This window comes from Rhinopithecus bieti, unplaced genomic scaffold (assembly GCF_001698545.2).
Source record: "Rhinopithecus bieti isolate Rb0 unplaced genomic scaffold, ASM169854v2 scaffold_1014, whole genome shotgun sequence".
Lineage (NCBI taxonomy): Eukaryota > Metazoa > Chordata > Mammalia > Primates > Cercopithecidae > Rhinopithecus > Rhinopithecus bieti.
Window position 1 is genome coordinate 6,197,398 of NW_016803499.1, and position 21,876 is coordinate 6,219,273.

At 59.4% G+C, this 21,876-nt stretch overlaps 3 protein-coding genes across 8 annotated transcripts in view; 2 read left to right on the plus strand and 1 right to left on the minus strand.

The window, feature by feature from the left end:
• Positions 1-1,374, plus strand: INS (insulin). Of its 5 annotated transcripts, none has more exons than XM_017887804.1 (3): positions 1-73; positions 175-405; positions 1,157-1,374. In XM_017887804.1, exons 2-3 carry the CDS (start codon positions 219-221, stop codon positions 1,300-1,302), a joined length of 333 nt encoding a protein of 110 aa, XP_017743293.1. In that variant the 5' UTR covers positions 1-73; positions 175-218; the 3' UTR covers positions 1,303-1,374. The 5 variants fall into 5 exon arrangements, with proteins under 5 accessions (XP_017743293.1, XP_017743284.1, XP_017743276.1 ...); XM_017887795.1 differs by having other exon boundaries at positions 1-59; positions 202-405; XM_017887787.1 differs by having other exon boundaries at positions 1-34; positions 202-405; positions 1,157-1,372.
• A 1,283-nt stretch (positions 1,375-2,657) lies between these two features.
• Positions 2,658-21,876, plus strand: part of IGF2 (insulin like growth factor 2) — a 26,927-nt gene continuing 7,708 nt past the window's right edge. Inside the window, exons 1-3 of one of the 2 annotated variants that reach the window (XM_017887747.1) lie at positions 2,658-2,777; positions 11,761-11,983; positions 13,680-13,931. Coding sequence is in view for 1 of the 2 variants with exons in the window: in XM_017887773.1 (XP_017743262.1) it covers positions 21,167-21,328 (162 nt within the window). In the remaining variant the exon portion in view is untranslated. Of the gene's footprint in view, positions 2,778-11,760; positions 11,984-13,679; positions 13,932-21,079; positions 21,329-21,876 lie in introns of those variants that run through there. The other variant, XM_017887773.1, reaches the window with a different exon arrangement.
• Positions 13,925-20,992, minus strand: LOC108539201 (putative insulin-like growth factor 2 antisense gene protein). The gene is given in 5 exon segments (XM_017887726.1): positions 13,925-14,181; positions 14,983-15,102; positions 15,861-15,921; positions 20,516-20,759; positions 20,761-20,992. Coding segments are annotated over 5 exon segments (561 nt in total). The 5' UTR covers positions 20,821-20,992; the 3' UTR covers positions 13,925-14,105.

Genomic DNA, 21,876 nt, shown 5'->3' on the forward strand with positions numbered 1-21,876 from the left:
GGGACAGGCTGCATCAGAAGAGGCCAGCAAGCAGGTCTGTTCCAAGGGCCTCGCGTCAGGTGGGCTCAGGGCTGCCCCACTTGGGGCAGCTCTGCAACAGGAAGAACATGGCTGGGCTCTTGAAGCGTTTGGGGGTGAACCCAGGGACCCCAGGGCAGGGCACCTGGCCTTCAGCCAGCCTCAGGCCTGCCTGTCTCCCAGGTCACTGTCCTTCCGCCATGGCCCTGTGGATGCGCCTCCTGCCCCTGCTGGCGCTGCTGGCCCTCTGGGGACCTGACCCGGTCCCGGCCTTCGTGAACCAGCACCTGTGCGGCTCCCACCTGGTGGAAGCCCTCTACTTGGTATGCGGGGAGCGAGGCTTCTTCTACACACCCAAGACCCGCCGGGAGGCAGAGGACCCGCAGGGTGAGCCCCACCGCCCAGCGCTGCCCCTGGCCTCCCCCAGCCAGCCCCTGCTCCTGGCGCTCCCGCCCAGCGTGGACAGAAGGGGGCAGGAGGCTGCCACCCAGCAGGGGGTCAGCTGTACTTTTTTAAAACGAAATGAAGTTCTCTTGGTCACCTCCTAAAAGTGACCAGCTCCCTGTGGCCCAGTCAGAATCTCAGCTTGAGGACGGTGTTGGCTTCTGCAGCTGAGCCCCGAGATACATCAGAGGGAGGGCACGCTCCTCCCTCCACTCGCCCCTCAAACAAATGCCCCGCAGCCCATTTCTCCACCCTCATTTGATGACCACAGATTCAAGTGTTTTGTTGAGTACAAGTCCTGGGTGACCTGGGGTCACAGGGTGCCCCACGCTGCCTGCCTGAGTGGGCCAGACCCCTGTTGCCAGGCCTCACGGCAGCTCCGTAGTCAGGAGATGGGGAAGATGCTGGGGACAGGCCCTGGGGAGAAGTACCGGGGACACCTGTTCAGGCTCCCACTGTGGCACCGCCCTGGGGCGGGGGAAGGAGGTAGGACATGTGGGCATTGGGGCCTGTGGGTCTATACCCAGTGTGGGTGACCCTCCCTCTAACCTGGGCCCAGCTTGGCTGGAGACGGGTGGGAGTGCGACCTGGGGCTGGTGGGTAGGTGGGCACTGTCTCTCCCTGACTGTGTCCTCCTGTGTCCCTCTGCCTCGCCGCTGCTCCGGGACCCGCTCTGCACGGCCCGCCCTGGCAGTGGGGCAGGTGGAGCTGGGCGGGGGCCCTGGCGCAGGCAGCCTGCAGCCCTTGGCGCTGGAGGGGTCCCTGCAAAAGCGCGGCATTGTGGAGCAGTGCTGCACCAGCATCTGCTCCCTCTACCAGCTGGAGAACTACTGCAACTAGATGCGGCCCACAGGCGCCACGCACCCTCCGCCTCCTGCACCAAGAGAGATAGAATAAAGCCCTTGAACCAGCCCTGCTGTGCCGTCTGTGTGTCTTGGGGGCCCTGGGACAGGCCCCGCTTCCAGGCACTGCTGTGAGCCCCTCCCAGCTCTCTCCACGCTCTCTGGGTGCCCACCGGTGCCAATGCTAACCAGACCCAGCATCCGGCGGCTCTCCCCAAAGCGGCGATGCCTGTCGGCTGCCCGCTACCCCCACCCTGTGGCTCGGGGTCCAGCATCAGAGCTGGGGGGTCTCTGAGAGGCCACTGAGAAATGACTTCTTATTCAGTAGCTCTGGACTCTTGGAGTCCCCAGAGACCTTGTTCAGGAAAGGGAATGAGAACATTCCAGCAATTTTCCCCCACCTAGCCCTCCCAGGTTCTATTTTTAGAGCTATTTCTGATGGAGTCCCTGTGGAGGGAGGAGGCTGGGCTGAGGGAGGGGTCCTGCAGGGCAGGGGCTGGGAAGGTGGGGAGAGGCTGCCGAGTGCCACCCGCTATCCCCAGCTCTGGGCAGCCCCGGGACAGTCACATACCCTGGCCTCGAGGCCCAAACTGGCAGCTGTCTGCAGCCACAGCCTATGCCAGCCCAGGCCCAGCCAGACACCTGAAGGACCCACTGGTGCCTTGGAGGAAGCAGGAGAGGTCACATGGCACCATGAGCTGGGGCAGGTGCAGGGACCATGGCAGCACTGGGCAGGGCCTCAGAACCCAAGCCTTGGGCACCCTGGCCATAGGGCCCTGAGGATTGCAGCCCAAGAGGACCAGGGAACCGCCAGGGCCACAGAGGCAGAGACAAGGGCCAGGGTCCCCCTGTGGACCCTTAGCCCTCCCTCTCCCAGAAAGCAGGTCCTTGGGGGTCCTGACACGGAGCCTCTTCTTCAGCACCCCTGAGCACAGGGTGGCTCTACCGGGCATTCAGCCTAGTGGGCAGACGAGAACCCGGGGGCTGCCTGGACCTACTGTGGCCTGGGAGGCCAGCGGGTGACCCTAGCTACCCTGTGGCTGGGCCAACCTGCCTGCTGCCGACGCCAAACCAATCTGCACCTTTCCTGAGAGCTCCACCCAGGGCTGGGCTGGGGATGGCTGGGCCTGGGACTGGCATGGGCTGTGGCTGCAGACCACTGCCAGCTTGGGCCTCGAGGCCAGGAGCTCACCCTCCAGCTAGGGACCTGGCCATTGGGGCAGCCCTGTTCCTGAAGCTCTGAGCTCCCCCCTTCCCCTGACCACATGAGCCCCCTCCACCCAGAGATGTCACAGCCCCCAGCTAGCCCCGCCTCCAGAGTGGGGGCCAAGGCTGGGCAGGCGGGTGGACGGCCGGACACTGGCCCCGGAAGAGGAGGGAGGCGGTGGCTGGGATCGGCAGCAGCCGTCCATGGGAACACCCGGCCAGCCCCTCTCGCACGGGTAGAGACAGGGGCGCCCTGCTGGAGCTGAGGTATGTGAGCTCGCGTGGGGCTGGGCCAGAGCAGAACCTGGTGGCCCAGCTGGGAGGCTGCCCACCAGTTGGTCATTGGCCAAGCTGTTGCCCTGGCCGAACCTGATGGCAAAAAGGTCGTAGGGAGTGATGGGCAGAGGCCCGTTCTGGGAAGGGAGGGTCAGTGCTCTGTGGGGGACCATGTGCTGGAGTGGAGGGCAGCAGGAGGAGCCCTTTGGTGTCCAGGGACTCCTGGAGCCACCCCAGCCTTCCGGGACTTGCAGGGCAGCTGGCACTGGCTGATGCTAGGGGCTGAGGAGTGTCCTTTGAGAGGCCAAATTTTCTGTGACTTCTGTCCTGGGGGACTTCTGGCCTGAGGCCTCAGGAGAGGGCAAGGCTGCCCACCCGAAAGAGACGCAGCCATGGTTCACGGTACCCTCAGCTGCCCTGGGCCAGAGCTGGGGCCAGTTTTCACCTTGTTGAGACCTAGGACTCTGTCCCCCAAGCCTGTCTTCTCCAGCACCTTGACCCCACCCCCCACACACTGTGTCCTAGAAAAGGTAGACACGGGAGACCAGAGCCAGGGCAAGGGATCACCCCTCCATCCCCCCAGGCCCAGTGAGAAGCAGCTGGCCAAGGTGACCCAGGTGGCAGAGAGAGCATCAGACCCAGGTTCCTGTCAGGCACCACCTTGGGCACCGGTCCCCAGATGCCCTGGCTGGGGAGTGTGGATGCTCCCGGAGCCCCCAGGTCACCCCATGTGAGCCAGGCCCACAGAGCTTGGCTCTGCAATGCCTGCTGGGCCGCTGCCTATACTCCGCCCCTTCTGGGAAGCTAAAAGACAGCCCTTCAGTCTGCAGAGACCTGCCTGGCCTTGGAGCCTGGGCTCCACACGCCCACCGGGCTGGCAGGGCCACTCAGTCCCGGTGGTCACCCTGGCGTTGGGTGCATCTAACTGCTCTCCAGTCACAAGGCAACTGCTCCCCAAGGCTCCCCAAACCTGCCGGCCCCCCTAGAAGCCTCTGCCCCTTCCTGGAGGACTGAGGACAGCCTGCAGCCATCCCGCACACAGCCTTCTGTCTGGGCATCCTGCCTTCACATGTGCTGAGCAGGGAGGAAACTCTTATACCACGTTCCTTAAGCGGAGACTGAAACCTGGAGCCAGGCACATGGCACGTGCCCCCACCCACCCAGGACACACTGCGGTGTGGCTGCCTCCAGGCTGGCTCCCTGGATTACGTCTGCTCTTGGCATGGATAACTGGCACCTTTGCCTGGCCGTTGGGGCAGTGTTTGCCTTCCCCTGTCGGCAGCAAATATTTACTGTCCTCCCTGTCTCCAAGCCTGGGCAGACCCTGGGGGGATGAGAGTGGACTCAGGGGTGCTGAGGGTACCCTCCTGCCCTTCAGGTCCTGGTGCCCAGCAGGGGTCCAGCCCAGGGAAGAGAGTGAGGCCAAGACAGGTGGTATTTAAGCCTGAGCTGCTGGGAAAGGTAGCCCTGGGCAGAACTTGGGCCGAACATTGGCCAGTGTCTGTCTCCAGCCAGGCTACGAGGTAGCTGGTTCCAGGATGGGCGCCCTTCCACTCCCAGCAATGTGGCCAGGAGCCGCCATTCACAGGTGCGACCAGCAGATGGCATCAGAGCGTCACTTTGATGCACTCCAGTCACCAGCCACGGGTCCAGGCTCCGGCCGCCACCCAGGGTCTGAGCAGCTGCATCCTGCCCCTGCTGGGCACTCCCAGGGGCTCTGGGGCCTGTGGGACCTGTGGGGGCCCTGCTGGACACTCTTCGGAGCTGTGGGGGGCCCGGCTGGGCACTCTGAAGAGCGTGGGGCTTAGGAATGAGAGGAGGCATCTGATGATGATGAGGGGGCCCACCGAGGCCCCCGCAGGTCCAGTCTCGGCCCCCAAGTCAAGCCTCAGACCAGCCTCTCAGCGGCCTGGGTTTCTCAGAGGGCCGGGACAAACATCCTGGGTCTCTAATATTCCGAGAAAGCCTCTGGTTAGACTCTGAGCCCCACCTGCAGGCCCTAGAATCACAGAGAGCCAGGGTGAGAAGACCAGGGGGACTCCGTCCCAAACTCGTCATGGCCGAGCCCACCGTGGCCGGAGGTGGACCAGGCTGTGGGTTTCGCTGAGGGTCCCCAGGGCCCCTGGGGGCTACTGAGGCTGGAGGCCAGCGGTGGCCAGGTGGCTCCGTCCCTCAGCCACTCCAGTCGGAAGGTCGAGTCCTGGTTCCCATGTGAGGAGGGGGCTTCAGGGACTGGGACCTGGGGGCACGGAAGGCCTGGAGCTGGGGTCCGGGCGGTTCAGGGTTAGTGTGTTCCCACGCTTCCCTCCGCCAGCGCCGCGAGGAGAGGGAGGTCCACTCTGGAAAGAATGTTTGGGGGCAGGGGTAGACAAGGTCTGGGAACGCGGAGATGACACACTGGGTTGCCGCCTCCGCACCCTCCGCGCTTCCTCCCACTATTGTTTCTGGCCTCGGCCGCAGGAACAGCAAGGCAGATTCCTTCGAAAGTGGGGCCGGCCGGAGGCGGTACCCCATCGTCCCTCTCGCGGCCCAGCCGTGCTGTGCTGGCGCCAAGCTCCCTGCTGGCCTCCCACCCGCTCCTCCGCGTCCTCAGCTCACTCCCCTGCTCCCAGGTGGCCCCAGTCCCCACCCCACCTCGCTTGGACTCCCCACTTCCTGCCCATCTGCTGCTGTCGGGAGACATCCTCCTTGACCCCAGGGACTGCTGAGGCAGCCTCCAAGCCTCCCAGTGTCCCTGAGGCTGCCCCTAGTAGCTGGCTTGGGGCTGTACCAAAAGGTCACCCCACAGTCCCCACTTTCCAAGGCAGGGAGATAGCAGGGATCTCAGGGTGCCCGTGGACCGAGGACTAAGTCAGCGTCGGGGTCCCTCAGGCCGAGGGAAAGATAGGTGGTGCCTGCCGGGCTCTCCTCACCCAGGGAGGCTGAGAATGTCTAGACCCAGGTGGCTGTGACCCCTGGGCAGTGTCACAGGGCTGCTGAGGCCTTGCCAGGGATGGAGACTGGCCTCGAGGAGGCCCGGCCCTGGGGGTCCGCAGGCCTGTAGGCTTCAGGGAGGCTCTGCCCCTGCAGCCCAGGCTGCTGAGTCATCAGAACCTCAGGGGCGCCGCGGGCCCCACATTCCGCCCAGGCCTCTCTCTGACCCCCTTCCCAGCCCATCTGTGTTTTTGGAAAACAGAGCCAGAGCCCCCCACAGCCCTGCCAACTTGCGGCTGCTCACGCTGGGACTCAAATCGCACCCTTCTGTCTTCAAAGTCCACCTTCACTTCAAAGCTCAGTCCCACCCCAGCCCAGCCTCCACAGGGCCACCACCTGCCCACATCCAGGCCTGCTGCCCAGCTTCGGAGGGACCTTGGGCATCCCCTGATCCTCTCTAGAGCACAGGATCCCTGGCATGGGCCCATTACACACGGGTGGCTGGGCGGGTGGTGAGGACGGGGCTGGGAGGAGATCCTGGGGACCCCATGGTGGAGGCAATGAGGCTCCCAAACCCTGACTCCGGGGATGGCTGCTTGGTCTTCCATTGGGCCCTCCGAGCCCTGACCTCCAAGGTCCAAGGAAAGCTTTCCGGGGCAGGGGTGAGTGGAAGGTGAGCTTCCTCCCTTGCCACCCAGGGGGTGGGCCCAGGGCAGACGCTCCATGGGCATTTCTCAACCTAGGCCCAGCTGTGGGGAAGGAGGGAGCAGGCGGCCAGGTTCCAGGTAGGGGGAGGGGTTGCCTGAGAACTAGAGGAGAGAGGGAGGGCTGGGGCACACCATGCCAGCTCCAGCTGCACCACCAGAGCTCAGAACAGAGCAGGCAGGAGGCAGCAAGCTGAGAGGCTTCCTGAAGGAGGTGTCCCAGACCCTGCCAGCACTGCAGCCTTAAGCATGAGTCCACACTGGGCTCCCACTGCCAGGGGCGCAGACCCAGCCCAGCACTGCCCATGCTGCCCTCGCCAGAGACCCATACGGAGTTAGCACCTGGGTCCTTCCCCCTGGCTGGGCATGGGCTGGCCCTGACAATGAGGAAGGGGTAGCTGCGGCCTCAAGGTCTACAACGGGTTGTGATCTGTGGGTTGCAAGAAGCCACAGGCCCTCGGCGTCCACAGGGCCAGTGAGTGTCCACCCGGAAGCCACAGGCCCTCGGCGTCCACAGGGCCAGTGAGTGTCCACCCGGGCCAGTGTGGGGTTGAAGGGTGAGAGCTGGCAGGCGGGGTTGATGTCCTGGCTCTGCTGCTGGTGGCTGTGTGGCTTTGGGAAAGTCACTTAGCATCTCTGGGCCTTGGTTTCCTCATCTATCAGAAGGGAATCAAAGGAGCCCCTGCCTGCCTCGGCTGCCGGGTGGTGTAGCTCAGTGGTGTCTGTGAGCGGCAGGCCCTCGGGCAGCTGCGCCTCTGGCTTTAGCACACCCATGAGCTGATTTCTGTGCCTGGGCCTTCAAATTACAGGGACAGCCCCGCGGGTGTTTCACGTCTGGGCACCACAGGCAAGGGGAAGCTGGCACGTCCTCCGTGGGAAGTGGCAGTCCCCATGGCTACCTGGCATGAACAGGATGTGTGGGACGGACCTTTCAGGGAGGAGCAGCTCCCCGAGGGAGGAGCCTGGGGCTGGGGTACGGAGGCCTCTGCACATCTTGGAGTAAAACAAGCAGGAGGGGCTGGATGTGGTGGCTCATGCCTATAATCCCAGCAATTTGGGAGGCTGAGGCGGGCAGATCACCTGAGGTCGGGAGTTTGAGACCAGCCTGACCAACAGGGAGAAACCCCATTTCTACTGAAACTATAAAATTAGCCGGGTGCGGTGGCACGTGCCTGTAATCACAGATACTCAGGAGGCTGGGGCAGGAGAATCGCTTGAACTTGGGAAGCAGAGGTTACGGTGAGCCGAGATGGCGCCGTTGCACTCCAACCTGGGCAACGGGAGCAAAACTCCGGCCCAAGAAAAAACACAAACAAAGGAAATCAAAACAAACAAAAAACCCAGCAGGGGGGCTCTGAGGTGCCTGCGACACCCAGGTGCAATCCGTGGTCCTGAGGCCCGTCATAGGGAAGGGGTTTTTGCAGCTCTTTCAACCCCCAGCCCAGCTTCCAAGGAAGCCCAGGGCAGGGAGAAACCTCAGCGGCACCATCAGAGCTCAGAACAGAGGAGGCAGAAATGAGCAGGGAGTGGGGCCGGGGAGGCTTCCGGGAAGCAGTGTCTCCTGCCTTGCTGGCACTGAGGTCTTGAAGATGGGTCCATACTGGGCCCCTGCTGCCAGGGATGCAGATCCGGCCCAGTGCTGAAATATGTGCTCCTGGAGCCTCCCTCCTCTTCATGAGCCACAGGCTGTGAAAACCCCAGAGTCCTCCCAGGCAAGTTTGTTTTGGTGGTGTTGTTGCTGTTGTTGCTGTTGTTGCTGTTGTTGCTGTTGTTGCTGTTGTTGTTGTTGTTGTTTTGAGAGTCTTGCTCTGTCGTCCAGTCCAATGGCGCGATCTCGGTTCACTGCAACCTCTGCCAGCCAGCCAGATTTACTGGAGTAGGTGGAGGAGTCTTTGCAGAGAGATCTCCCAGGCTGCCTAGGCCTGCCGCAGAGTTGCTGTGCAACTAGGCAGTGTTTCTATACGGCCGCCAAAAAAGGTTTCGGCAGCCGTGGGTAGGGGAGGCAGGGGCAAGTATCACTCGATGTCAGGGGGAGGATAAAACTGAACGTTTGTTAACATTGATTTTGTGCGAGAGGTGGCTACCCAGACCCATCCACTGAAGCGGTGAGGTTGGAAGGGAGAGGGGAGGCATGAACAGGTCTGTCCAAGGTCGTTGGCAGAGCGGGGCTGTGAACTGGGTTAACCCCCAGGCCCCTCCTGCCCATCCGTCCTCCAAGCACTGATGTGTGAGTGGCACAGTGGGCCCCTCGGCCCTGCCAACCCCTCGGGCTGTGGCCCTATCGCCTTTGAGGGACGGTCTCACTTCCCCGGCAGAGGCAGCCTGGCCTTCCAGTACCTCGACGGCGTAGGGCTCTGGGGCCACAATCTGGTGTTTTCAGGACTAGGTTGTGAGTTACTTCCTCCTTTTCTCTCAATTCCCAAGATTTGGTAAAGCGGCCCTGTAGCCATGGTCATCATGGCAATATCGATTTATTGGAAAGCAAGGTGCTCTCTGAAGTTGTGGATGTAATTCTCACACGTGGCCACAAGGTGTCAGGCTTGGGCCAGATTTGGAAATCTGCGCTTTACAGGTGGAGCAGGGTGGGGCTGGGAAGCGAGTTAAGAACGAAATTCAGCCTATCTGGGCTCATCCTAGGGACGCTGCCTCTGAAAGGGGATCCCAGCGTTCTACCCCGGGCTTCTCAGTAATAGATCTGATTTTATTTTCATGCTAATGTAGTAGTTTCCTCTCTTAGAACAAAACGGATGTTTCAGAAAGGTTTTTCCAGACCTATCCTGTGGCTTAGGCCTTAAGCTTTAGGCTGCTCACCAGGCCACAGCCCCCTGGCGTAGGAGACACCCAAAGGGAGGAATTCCCTCAGCGCGCCCTCCCAGTCCTGTAATGCCAGGACAGAAGCAGATAAGAGCCCCGGATCCAAACACAAAGGCGCAGAACCCATGGCACCCCGACACTGTAGGGAGGTGTCCTAACTTTGCCCCCAGAGTCCCCCTCTAGAGTGCCCCAAATTGCGGTGCCCAAGACCTTTGGGTTATGCCACTGTAATTCTAGAAATGGCCGCCAGGTGTCAGCATAAGGCCACTTAAGACACTACATGGCGACGGCTTGGTGTAGATTTCTGGGGGTTCCCAAGACTCTCAGGCATGAACAAGGGTGGGCTGAGCCTCTCCGAGGCCTAAGAGGCAGTGGAGCAAGGAGGATTTTCTATGTCGCGTCCCTCACTCCTGCACCACAGTTTTTGTCCGTTCTGCGGTCCCTCTCACCTGTCTCCATAAAGCGTGTGTACCCCTGACCTCTGCGTGGAAAATCTATGGAAGGTAGTGCTGTGGGATCACAGCTCCCGCACCCCAACTCACTGATCCCCAATGCCTCTAGTCCTGCCTCGGTGGCACCATGGCTTAGCTGGTCCCCGGGGGCCCTTTCTATCCTGACCCCTTCTCCCTGCTCTCCTTCTGTTCACACACCCTGTGTTACAAGATCCTGATGGGATAAAATAGCCCCGGACTAGAGTGAGCTCCTCCTGGGCCCATCCAGAGACGGAATTTCAATCCAGGGCAGAGTCTGGATTCAAGACACCATTGTGGGACTGGGAGGCTCCAGGTTTCAAGGAGTTTGACCCGTGGGCGGCTTCCCTTTCAAAGGGTCCCCAGATTGAGGAGGTGCTTTCCCCTTAGCTGCCCACCTCCTCAACCTGGGGACCTTCATTGGGGGGCATCCCATGAAATCACTTCATCTGGCTTGGCGTCAGTCCTTCACTCTCTCTAGGTCCATCTGCAGCTTGGAAAGTCCCAGCCAAGTGTCTCCAGAGGGCTCTGGCTGTCACTCTTTGCAACATTTGGGCATCTTGCAGCAGACGCTGGGGCCCGCACATGCTGCAGGGCCTCTAAGCTGTAGGGCTCCACAGCAGAGCTAGAGCCAGCAGCAGCAAGGGCTGCTTCACGCTGACTTCCTTGTATTTCGTTTGGTTTCTTTCCCTGAGTCTTTGTTTTGTGTCTTCTCTTCTTGCAGACTTGAGGAAGAGGTGTCAGATTCCCAGTGAGACTTGGTCTAATCCAGTGGGTGATTCTTTCTGAACCCTCCCTGAGCTGCTGCCGGCTCCGAGTCTGTGCTTTGGCTGGAAAGACTGTGAACCCATTCAGTGCTCTGGACCTGACAGGGCCATTAGCATCCCTCCCCACCCAAAAGCCAAGTGAAAAATCCCATTTTCCCTCCTCCCATGGGAGGACATGGCTCTGGGGCATCTGCATCTTATTGGAGACATCCCCCAACACACACCAGATTTTAATCCCCTTCAAGTCTAACTCTCTTCCCTGTTGAAATCCTTGTTATCCCCACTAGATGTCCTATTCCTCCAGCTAATGGAAGGATTTAAGATGAAAGAAAAAGGGAGAGGGGACAATTAAATCCCAACCCAGGCTAGTAAGCTAAATACCCTGAAGGTGGTTGGGGTGCATGGGTGTTGGGAGGGTGGGGACTGGTGGCTCTCTGGAAAGTACACGTCTTTACCTCTTCCTGTGTCTCTGCTTTGTGCCTGGTCTTCCTGTAGGCTTGGGGAAGAGGTTCGAAATTTCCAGTGTGATTTAGTCCAATCTGGTGGGTGCTTCTATATGAACCCTCACCCAGCTGCTGTCAGCTTTGAGTCTGTGCTTTGATTAGAAAGGCTGCAAACCTGTCCAATCACCCCACCCAGGAATGCCTGCGAGTGCCACTTGCAGCAGCAGCATTAGAACTTAGCACCACACGTGGAGTGTGCGAGGTCAGATCAGACATGAAGAGTGAGGCGGAAACCCCCCAGCTAGGTCCCTTGCCCATGGAACATGGAAGGACATAACTGCACTAGGAACACCTAAAATCCAATTTTTCTGCTCATTCTTGAACCCTGCTTTTCCCCTTTTCCCCCCCCCCCCCCATTTTACCAGTGCCACGCCCATCAACATTCCAGGGTGTCAAGTAACTGCCAAGTGTCACTCTAAGTAGAGCTACACCCACTCCCCACTACCTCCACATAGCCCCCACCTCCTGGCTGGCAGGGGGCTTCTGGCTTATGCCCACGCCCACAGGGGCCTTTCTGCCAGGTCGGGGGGGCCAACCCTCCGCCCCCTGATGCACCATGCCCTGGTGCTGGAAAGTGCCTGAGCCAGCTGCCCCAGCGGCCTCAGCACTACCAAGTTGGCACAAAGCTCCCCAAATTTGGAGGGGCTCAGGGAAAGGAGTGGAGGGGATGAGGAGGTGAGGGGGAAAACCCATCATTTCGGTTGGCATTTGAGCAGGTGCCACGCTCAGCGGAGATGAGGCTATCCCATCTGTAGGGGGCTGCATTAACATGCACACTCTAAAAGTGCCCTTCGTTCCTCCAGCCTCGGCCTTGTCCCCCTCCTCCTCCTCCACGTCAACCTGGCCAGAGGGTCTGGACGCCACAGCCAGAACACCACCTGCTTTGGTGGCGACTGCTGATATTGGCCAGGCTGGCAGATCATCATCCAGGCAGTTTCGGCAGAGAGCCTTGGGCACCAGTGACTCCCCAGTCCTCTTTATCCACTGTCCAGGAGCTGCGGGGATTGCGCAGAGACTAGAGTACAGGTAACTGGGCTCCCATCCCTTGAGTGTGGGAGAAGAGCTGCATTTTGAGTGTTCAGGCGTGGGTGGGCCCAGAGCTTGGGGCAGCTGCCAGGATCCTGGTTTCTGAAGGAGGGAAGAATTTCTGCTGCTGGAGGGTCCAGGGAAGCCTCCTGAGAGCAGCCTCAGCTTCCGCTTCGGGGCTGGGGGGTGGCGGGGAAGCCTGAGAGCAGCCTCCACTTGGCGGGGGTGGCAGGAAAGACCATTGTGAAGAAGGTTCTTCTAGAGGGCCGCACAAAGCCACTGAGGCTTTTGCAAGGAAAACAGGTTTTCCTTTACTAATTCACCAGGCAAAATGGGAGGGGTAGGGGAGGAGGGCCAGGCAGCTCTTCCCAGCGGGAACACACAGCTGTCCTCACAAGTGTAAAGGATAGAGTCTTTCTGTGTGAAAAATTTCCCCGTTGCATCCCCCACCCCATTCCCAGAGACAAACAGGAGACTTTGCAGAGGAGCCAGGGGCCCGAGATTCTGGTGCAGATATTTTATTTATATATATATACACACACACACACACACACACACACATATACACCATTTTAAAAGTAAAGCTTCCCTCTCTCCCACCTCCCTATGCCTCCTGACCACCAGCAAGAAATTGGACAGGAGACTGAGGAGAAAGGCTGGGAGCGGGCAACAATGCCCCTCCATGTCCCCCCCAGGTTTAGCTTCTCTCCTTCTGATGGTGCACCTGGTCCCCCTTGCCACCCTCTCAGCCTCCCTGGTACACAGAGGGGCCTTGGGGCCAAGGCAGTTTCCCTGGGAATTCTCATTGATGCATGAAGTTTTTCTTTCTTGCGCCCTGGACCCAGACTCCTCAATCCACCCACGGTGGTGTCTGTGGGGAGGGGATTCATTTCCCCAGGAAGCAGAGCCACCCCTCCCTCACTGGCCTTGTCAAGGCAGAGCTGTGCATCCAGTGGCTTTTGCCGGGCCCCCCTCCTTGTCTCCTTCCAAGGTAGGAGTGTTTGGAGGTGGAGGAGGCTTTCATATTCTGTGCTGTGACCCCTCAAGGCAGGCCATTTGTGTGCAGCCCTCCACCCCCAGTGCCAGGCAGAAGCCCACCTTCACCCAGGAACTGGGCAGCCTGTCTAACAGGATTTCAGCCTCTCCATCAGCACCAGAACGCCCTTTCTAGGCAAACTTCTCACCACTTCTATCTTCCCTTGTACTTTGAAAAAGGGAGCTCTAGGCAGGGGAGGGGCTAGAGGGGGAGCTACTGCTCAAATCCTGACAAGGTGATCCGAAGGCAGCCAGGGGAGGGGGATGGGACGGGCTCAGGCTTGGTGTGTATGAGGGGGCTTTGCTTTTAAAAGAGATCGGCCGGGCACAGTGGCTCAAGCCTGTAATCCCAGCACTTTGGGAGGCCAAGGCGGGTGGATCACAAGGTCAGGAGATAGAGACCATCCTGGCCAACACAGTGAAACCCCGACTCTACTAAAAATACAAAAAATTAGCTGGGCATGGTGGCGGGCGCCTGTAGTCCCAGCTGCTCGGGAGGCTGAGGCAGGAGAATGGCATGAACCCGGGAGGTGGAGGTTGCAGTGAGCCAAGATTGCACCACTGCACTCCAACCTGGTGACAGAGTGAGATTCCGTCTCTAAATAAATAAACAAATAAATAAATGAGGTAATCTCAGCAACATCTTTTTGCTTTTCCCCAGGGACCGAAGAGTCACCACCGAGCTTGTGTGGGCGGAGGTGAATTCCAACCCCCAGCTCCAGGGCTCCGAATCGCTGCCGGCTCTGCCCCCTGCCCAGCCTGCCCCACAGCCTGAGCCCCAGCAGGCCAGAGTGGCCAGAGAGCCCAGTCCTGAGGTGAGCTGCTGTGGCCTGTGGCCCAGGCGACCCCAGCGCTCCCAGAACTGAGGCTGGCAGCCAGCCCCAGCCCCAGCCCCAACTGCAGAGGCAGAGAGGTGAGTGTATCAGGCACCCTGAGGCCTGGCAGAGAGGGCCACAGGCTCTGTGCAGGAGTCTTCGGACTGGGATCGTCCGTTTCTGCAAGCAGCTGTGGCTCAGAGAGGCTGGTGTGGATTCTGAGTCACACAGCTGGGATCTGGAGCTCTGTGGTTGGCTCCAGGTGTTTCCTTCTAGGGGCCAGAGCAGGTGTGGGCAGAGCAGGCTTCCTGCAGTCTCCACAGCACTGAGGTCCTGGCGGGGGAGCTCCTGGGAGAGGAAAAAGGGCAGAGAAGGGGAGAGGGGCAAGGAGAGAGCGGGCAGCCAAGAGGGAGAAGATAGGCAGAAAGTGGATAGAGGGGGGAAAAAGGGAAAATATATCAGTTAGGAATAATCTGGAAACCCAAGGAAAGCTGGGCTCTGCTGGGGACTGTGAGGGGTTCTCCCTGCTACAGGCTGCTGGCCGTGGGGTCTTGCACCAATAGCCTAACCTTTCTGTCTGTCCCTATTTGTCAAAGTGGGTGACAGTCTCAGGCCGCCTGGCTGTTCAGAATTGAGACAATAACCAGAGGCCTTCTGAGCAAAGGGCCTGAGGGGCTCCGGTGTCAGGATCCCATTGTGGTCAGGAGCCTGCGGGGCTTCCTTTGTGTGAGGAGGGTGGAAGGTGGCTAGAAAGGCCCAGCCAGTGGCCTCTGCCTCAGCCGGAGGGAGCTCTGTGGTGGTGGCATTACCCATTCACTGGTCAGGCACTGGGGTGATGGGGGAGGCTCCAGGACTTGGGGAGCATTGGAGGTGGAGGGACATGGATTGGAGTCCCTGCACCTGCCCCATGACAGGGGCCTCCCTCAGGGTCTGCAGGGAGGGACCCAGCAGTGGACTCTTCAGGCTGGTTTGCCCGTCCCAGACAGAAGCCAGGAGTGTTCTTTCAAAGCTGTCTTTAGCTTAGACACTCAATAAAACAGTAACACAGTGGCGCCATCTCAGTGCTTCGTTCGGAGCATGTACCGTCTGAATCCCTCTCCCAGGGCCCTCTCCCAAGCACCCCAACCTGGACGCATATCCCCCACGTACTTTTGGCTTTGGGTGGATTGAGCAGCCTTTGGGTGGTCTGTGCTGTCTGGCGTGGAGGCTTCCAGTTTGGTCCTCCGTCCGACTTCCCAGGCCAGCCGGGCTGACGCCAGCGAGCGTGTCCTTCGCCAGAGAGGGGAGCGAGCACAAGGTCAGCGCCCTGCAGTGGGTGACGGAGGGGCGCTCTGAGGACCCTTGGAGAAAGGAACTGCGTTTGTAAACTGCTGGGCTTGGTCCCGTGGACGGGTGAGCGGTTAGCTCAGAGCCAGAGCCCGGGAGGAAACGGGAATGGGAAAGGCCCACTGCAGGGCGGGTGAGCGAGGGATGTCCAGCGGCCACAGGCTGAGGCTGGGGTATGGGCCAGGCTCCGTGGGGTGAGTCTGAGTCCTTGAGGGGATGTTCATTCTCTGTGGAATTTGGGTTTGCCAGTGGAGAGGAGACCAGCACTGCCCTGGTGAGGTGCTGGGTCAGGGCTGGGGGAGGGCGCTGCTTGGGGCTAAAGTTCCTGCCAGCCAAGCTCTGGGCGGGAGGAGACCCCAGCCCCCTCCTAACATCCTTGGACTGCTGGTGGGACCCTTCCTACCTCCGGGGGCTGGAAGTCATAGGGAAGGAGCCGGTCTTGGGGAAGAACCCGGATGCTGGTCTTGGCTAGCGGGGAGCCGGTGTGCTTTTAGAGTCCCAGGGTGACCCGGGTCTGCCCCAGCCCCAGCCTCCAGCCTGCCCTGGTCACTTTTGACTAAATAAGGAGAGCACTCAGCAGGCAGCCCGGTGAGGGACGGGGAACGTGTGTGTCCCCCTACTCCCCCACCTGCTCCTCCCTCCCTACAGGGCCACTACACCCTGCTGTGGACACCCCAAGGTGACCTCAGCCTTCTTCCTACCTCAAAAAGTCCAGGCCTGTGTCTCCAAGCATGAGTGGTGGCTCCTTGGGGGAAGGCACCTCTGCAGGGTAGAACAAGGGGAAGAGACCCCAAACAGGTCACTGGTGTCATTGTCCCCAGCACCCCCAAAGAGGAGGAGAGCCCACAACTCGGAACTGGGGCTCTCCCCCAGTGCCCATCCTGTCCCCAGCCTGGGAAGCAGGCGTGGAGGAAAAGGAGCGGGGAGCCCAGAGCTGGCCCTGGGGGCCCTGGTTTTGTCAATGACAGGAGCCTCAGCAACCTAGTCTGCGCTCCCAGGATCCAGGTTTGCAGACAGGCACTTTTCAAATGCTCCTCACCTCCAAATCTACAAGTCACCTTGCAGAGGAAGACATCAACACAGTTGGGGACTCTCTGCTGGAGGCTCCCTGTTCTATAGACACGGGCCGGAGCGGCCAGAGAGCTAGGGACACGGGGAGCCTGCAGAAGGCTGGTGGGAAGGGGGGCAGTGATGGGTGGGGGGAGACGGACCAGATGTTCTTGGAATGGGACTTGGGGGTGATTGATGCAGACAGAAATTTGAAGGGAACATTCCCATGTGTCTTGTGCTCTGGGTGGAAAATGGACTGTTTTTCATGGTGGGGGGGGGGGTTCTCTCCGTCTTGCCAAGCTAATGTGGAAGAGATGCCTCACCCTGCCCAGCTCCCCACACCTGTCCAAGGCTGTGAACTTCTGCCTCCCCAGTGCCAGGCTTTGAGATGCCCCCCTTCTAGCGGGGGTCCTCCATTGGGGCGGCAATGGGGACAAGCAGTGCCCACTGTACTTGCCCCAAGATCCCACACCATTCTGCTGGTCCCCAGCGGTGCCCCCTCTCTGGCAGTCCCCCCACCCACCCCACAGGTCCCCTTAAGGCCACTGCCCCATCGGCCGACATTGCCCAACGCCAAGGGGTGACCTTGTTCCTGCTGACAGTGCGGTTGGGCGCCTGCACGCGGGTTTAATATTTGCCTTTAAGGAACTGGGCTTTCCCCAGCCTGAGTGGACAGGCTTTCCCTGAAAATTCGCTTGGAGAGAACTAAAAGAGACGCCTGGCACCCCAGCGGCGTGCAGTCCTGCACCCCCCTCCCCACCGGCCCGTGTTTCTCATTTTCCTCCCCACTTCCTCTTCTCTTCAGTGTTACCCAAACAAAACTGGCTTCACCCTTGTTTGGTGCTGGCGAAGGCCCGAATGGCGCGCGCAAAGCTCCGAGGCGGGCCGGGGGTGGCCGCCGGGGTGCTCCGGGCCCCCAAGCCAAGCCGGGGACTAGCCTGCCCCCGGTGGCGGCTCGGCCGCGGCTTCGCCTAGGCTCGCAGCGCAGAGGCGAGTGGGGCGCAGTGGCGAGGGGAAGCCTGCGGACCTCCCACGCGGGGACCGAGCAGGTAGCTGGGAGTCCCGGGAGCTCCCGGGAAGCAGCGTCCTGGTCGCTCCCTCGCGGCCTTTGGGTTTCTTCCTTCCACCCAGACGCCCGCTAAGCTCGGGCTGCCGCCACAAACGCGCTCTCCGTGTGGAGAAGGCAAAGAAAAAGAAAAGAAAAAGAAAGAAAGAAAGAAAAAACCCAAAGAACGAAAAGCAGCATTTCAGCCGGCCGTGCGCGCCAGGGCGCTCCGCGCTACCTGCCCGCGCCGCCCGCGCTCGCGTTCCCCGGGGAGGGCGCCAGTGCTCCGCGCGCGCCCCAGTCAAGGTGAATCCCGGGCAGCGCCTTCCTTCCGCGGCCCGGGAAGCTTGAGCTCAACAATTAGCCCTTGATCCTCGGGGAATCCCAATCCACGGAACAACTTCCCTGCTTTCCCCAAACCCGGACATTTTACTTGTTCTGGGATCCTCTAAATTTAGGCATGGCTTCCCAAGTCTTCCAAATATATTCAGCATTTCGACGGGTCACAAGAATTTTCTTGGACATTAATTTCCGGGGACGTCAAAACACACCAGCCCGGGCTGGCTTTTCCAGACTTACACTATGCCGCCTGGGTCCCCAGATTTGCTTTCTTCCAGGCTCTGGACAGTTTTATACACCCCTCCCCAGGTCCCACAGATTTACAGACTACTAACCCGGGTTCCCTAATTTTAAAGACGAAGCCCTTGGTCCGTGGTGGTCGCGCTGACCGATTTGCCTGGCTCCCCAGGATGTGGACAGTGCCCATTTCACCCTTAGACATTGTTCCCCAAACAAGTGGAACTTCCCCCCATAATTTTGAAAATTAACTCCAGGGTCTCCTAAGCTTACTGTTTCCCCCACATTTCCGCCCCATTCCGCGCCCCCACCCCACCCTTCCCGTTCACCTCAGCATGGGACATTTGCTACTTAGTTCCGCAAATCTGTTTGCACTAACCTGGGTTCCCTAAATTTTACACGTTGAATCCCAAGTCCCTCATGACACTGAGCAGGGCTGGAAGGTTGGAACCCTCAGAGTATGAAAATTGCTTCCCATACCTTCCCCCAAATTTAGGCATTACACCCAGAGCACATTCAATCCTTTTCCGAATCATAAAGGACCTGCCCTCTGATTGCCTGAGTTTCATAAAATGGAGAGATTTCCCCAATGATTCCCAAAACCTATTGAGAATGTTGTGGGTGTGTGAGTCACAAAGCTTTGCGGCATTAATGTCTATGGCTCTATAGGCTGCTTGGCCATGAATCAAGTCCGTTAAGTGTAGACACTGCCACCCAGGTCCCTGGAACACACTGAGCAGTTACCAGGAGGTGCTCAAGTGTGACCCAGGATTCTCCAGGTCCCCAAATCACACAGGGTCTCACGGGTCCCTCTGGGCTAAAGGAAGCACAAAATAACCCCTTGGACAGAGGCTATTTTTATTTCTGTTATGCCAGGTGTTGCTAACGGCCCCAGTTCCCGAACGTTCTGAGCATTTTCTCTGCATCACAACGTTGACTGTTAAACAATTCTCTAGGTCCCAGGAGCTTCGTCACAAGAATCTTGCTTTTCCAAAATTCAGGCATTGGTCTGAAACCCCAATGGCCAGGATCACACTGGACCCTTTTCCTGGTCCCCCATACTTGGATGTTCTGGACGCTGCTCTCCAGGCCCTCTAGAAACATTCAGCATTGCCCTCGGGTCAGAGGAAGGCACTGATTTCTTGGGCTCCAAACAACCCACTGAGTCATCTGAAAGTTAAGCAATATTTCCTTCAAACACACTGTACACTCCCTATCACAAAATCTGAAAATTCCTGCGTCCTAAGACCTAGGAACTCTGAATCCTCTTTCTCGAAACATACCTGTCTAAAACGCACACGTCCTCCAGGGACTATGAGGGACTTCCCTAGATCTTTAGATTCAAAATGATTTTCCTGGAGCCCCAAATTGAGGTATCGTCTCCCAGCCTTCCAAGCAAATTGGGATTTTCTCCCTTCACAAAACGATTGAGGTATTTTTTTAAATACTGATTTATGAGTCTCCTGACTTTATGATCCCTGCCCTGGGTCCTCCTACATTTAGAAAATGTTCCATAGACCCCCAAAGCACACTAAAAAATGTCCCTGGGTCCCAGAAATCCCAGGCATGAAAAAGCCTGTGACCTGTAAGTTTCCTAGCTACTAACCAGGTTCCCAGACATTTAGATATCAAATCTCCATTGGGTAATTTCCATGTGTCCCAAAAACCTGAAACGTGTTTCACTGGGGCTTCCCCAAATGCAGACACTGTCCAGGAAAATATATAGTATTTTTCTTATTTACCGAAAATAAACTAATGGAAATCATTTAAAATTTGACATAGAAAAAGAATCCTGATTTTTTTGATTTGTTTTCCCCAAATGTACTGATCACACTCCAGGCTCCCCCAAAATTTAGACAGTGCTTTCTTCCATCTCTGAAGGGCATTAGAACGTTTCCCTGAAGCCACAGTAATTATGAAAGTTATTTTTCTCCGTATGCTGCCAGCGTCCAGGCCACTAACTTGTATTCTTAAGATGTGAAAATTAATCTCAGCTTCCCCCTAACACACCAAGAATGTGTTTGGATCCCCTTGCTTTCATCTGCCAATTTTAGGCAATGTGCCTCTTAGGCAAAACTCCCAATTTCATATGGAGAATTTCCTTTAACTACCCCTTCTCAAAAATTGGTCTGGGATTTCCTGGGTCCCCCAAGCTAGCTGGCCCCTATTTGAGACCTCTTTCTCTATGTTCCCAATTGCATGGAGCAAGTTCCCTCATCCCCCAAACCTGTAATCTATTTTTCTGGAGTCTCAGGTTTAGTCATTAATCACGGTTCCCACATTAACGGAGTCCCCGGGGTCTCCTCCTCCAGGACACCCATTCGCTAAGCCCGCAAGGCAGAAAGAACTCTGCCTTGCGTTCCCCAAAATTTGGGCATTGTTCCCGGATCGACGGCCGCCCACTGCAGCTTCCCCAACCCTGCGCACAGCGGGCACTGGTTTCGGGCCTTTCTGTCTCCTACGAAGTCCCCAGAGCAACTAGGATTTGGGAAATTTCTCTAGCGTTGCCCAAACACACTTGGGTCGGCCGCGCGCCCTCAGGACGTGGACAGGGCTTCCCTGCGTCCAGGAAAGCGACCGGGCATTGCCCCCAGTCTCCCCCAAATTTGGGCATTGTCCTCGGGTCTTCCAACGGACTGGGCGTTGCTCCCGGACGCTGAGGACTGGCCTCGGGGTCTCGCTCACCTTCAGCAGCGTCCACCGCCCGCCACAGAGCGTTCGATCGCCCGCCGCCTGAGCTCCTGGTGCGCCCGCGATCGCAGCCTCCAGCCTCGCGGTGAGCTCCCCGCCGCGCCGGTCCCCGCCGCCTCTGCGCCCCTGCCCGGCTCCCGGCCCTCATCTGCTGCTGTCCCGCCGGTGCTGGCGCTCGTATTCGGCTGCCGCCGGAGAGGCCGGCGTGGGGCACGGGACCCGGCTGCGGACTTGAGGCTTGGCGGCTGTGCTCCCTCCGGCTGGGCGCCCCGAAATCCGCGGCACTTTGGTTTGCTCATTGCAAAGATCTCATTTGTGGGGAAAGAGGCTGGAGGGCCCCAAAGTGGGGCGGGCAGGGGGCTGCGGAAAGGGACGCGGAGAAGAGGCGCTCCCGCCGGGCGGTAAAGCGTCTCTAGCCCGCGGGCCTAGGACTCCGCCGGGAGGCGCGCGCGGAGCGCGGGCTAAGTGATTGATGGCGGAGCGAGGGGGGCGAGGGGGGCCCGGGGGGCGCGAGTTTCCGCCGGCGGCCCCTTCCCCTTGACCAGGCTTTGGCGGCGGGGGGCTGGCGGGGTGCGGGATTTTGTGCGTGGTTTTGACTTGATAAAAATCACAGTGCTTTCTTACATCGTTCAAACTCTCCAGGAGATGGTTTCCCCAGACCCCCAAATTATCGTGGTGACCCCCGAGACTGAACTCGCGTCTATGCAAGTCCAACGCACTGAGGACGGGGTAACCATTATCCGGATATTTTGGGTGGGCCGCAAAGGCGAGCTACTTAGACGCACCCCGGTGAGCTCGGCCATGCAGGTAGGATTTGAGCTGTGTTTCCCGCCCTGATTCTCTCTCCTTTGGCGGCCGGGCAGGCTCTAGGCCTGGCCCAGATTCGGCCTGGCCCAGCCGGCCTTCCGTGCGTCCCGCACCTGGCGGGGGCTCCGGGGCTCCGGCGCGGCACCGGGGGGCGCTCGGGATCTGGCTGAGGCTCCAAGCGCCGCGTGGCCGGCTCCTCCTGCTGGGGCAGGTGGCGGCTGCGCGCCCCGCCCGAGGCCAGGGGCCCCCTCCGCCGCAGCAACCAGCAAGGATCCCCGGATCCAGCCTCGAGCCACCTGCATCTGCACTCAGACGGGGCGCACCCGCAGTGCAGCCTCCTGGCAGGGCTCTGGGAGCCCGCCTGCCCCTGCCTGCCCGGAGACCCCAGCTCACGAGCACAGGCCGCCCTGGCACCCCAGAAACCCTAGATGGGGCCCCGAATTCTCTAGAACGGGCATTCAGCATGGCCTTGGCGCTCTGCGGCTCCCTGCCCCCCACTCAGCCTCGTCCCCGCGCACCCCCCAGCCCCCGCGACCGCCGCCCCCCAC

Coding starts and splice junctions, on each gene's coding strand:
- INS (XM_017887801.1), top strand. CDS start 108: ATGGCTGGGCTCTTGAAGCGTTTGGGGGTGAACCCAGGGACCCCAGGG. Junction 406..1,156: donor GGAGGCAGAGGACCCGCAGG/GTGAGCCCCACC, acceptor CCGCCCTGGCAG/TGGGGCAGGTGGAGCTGGGC.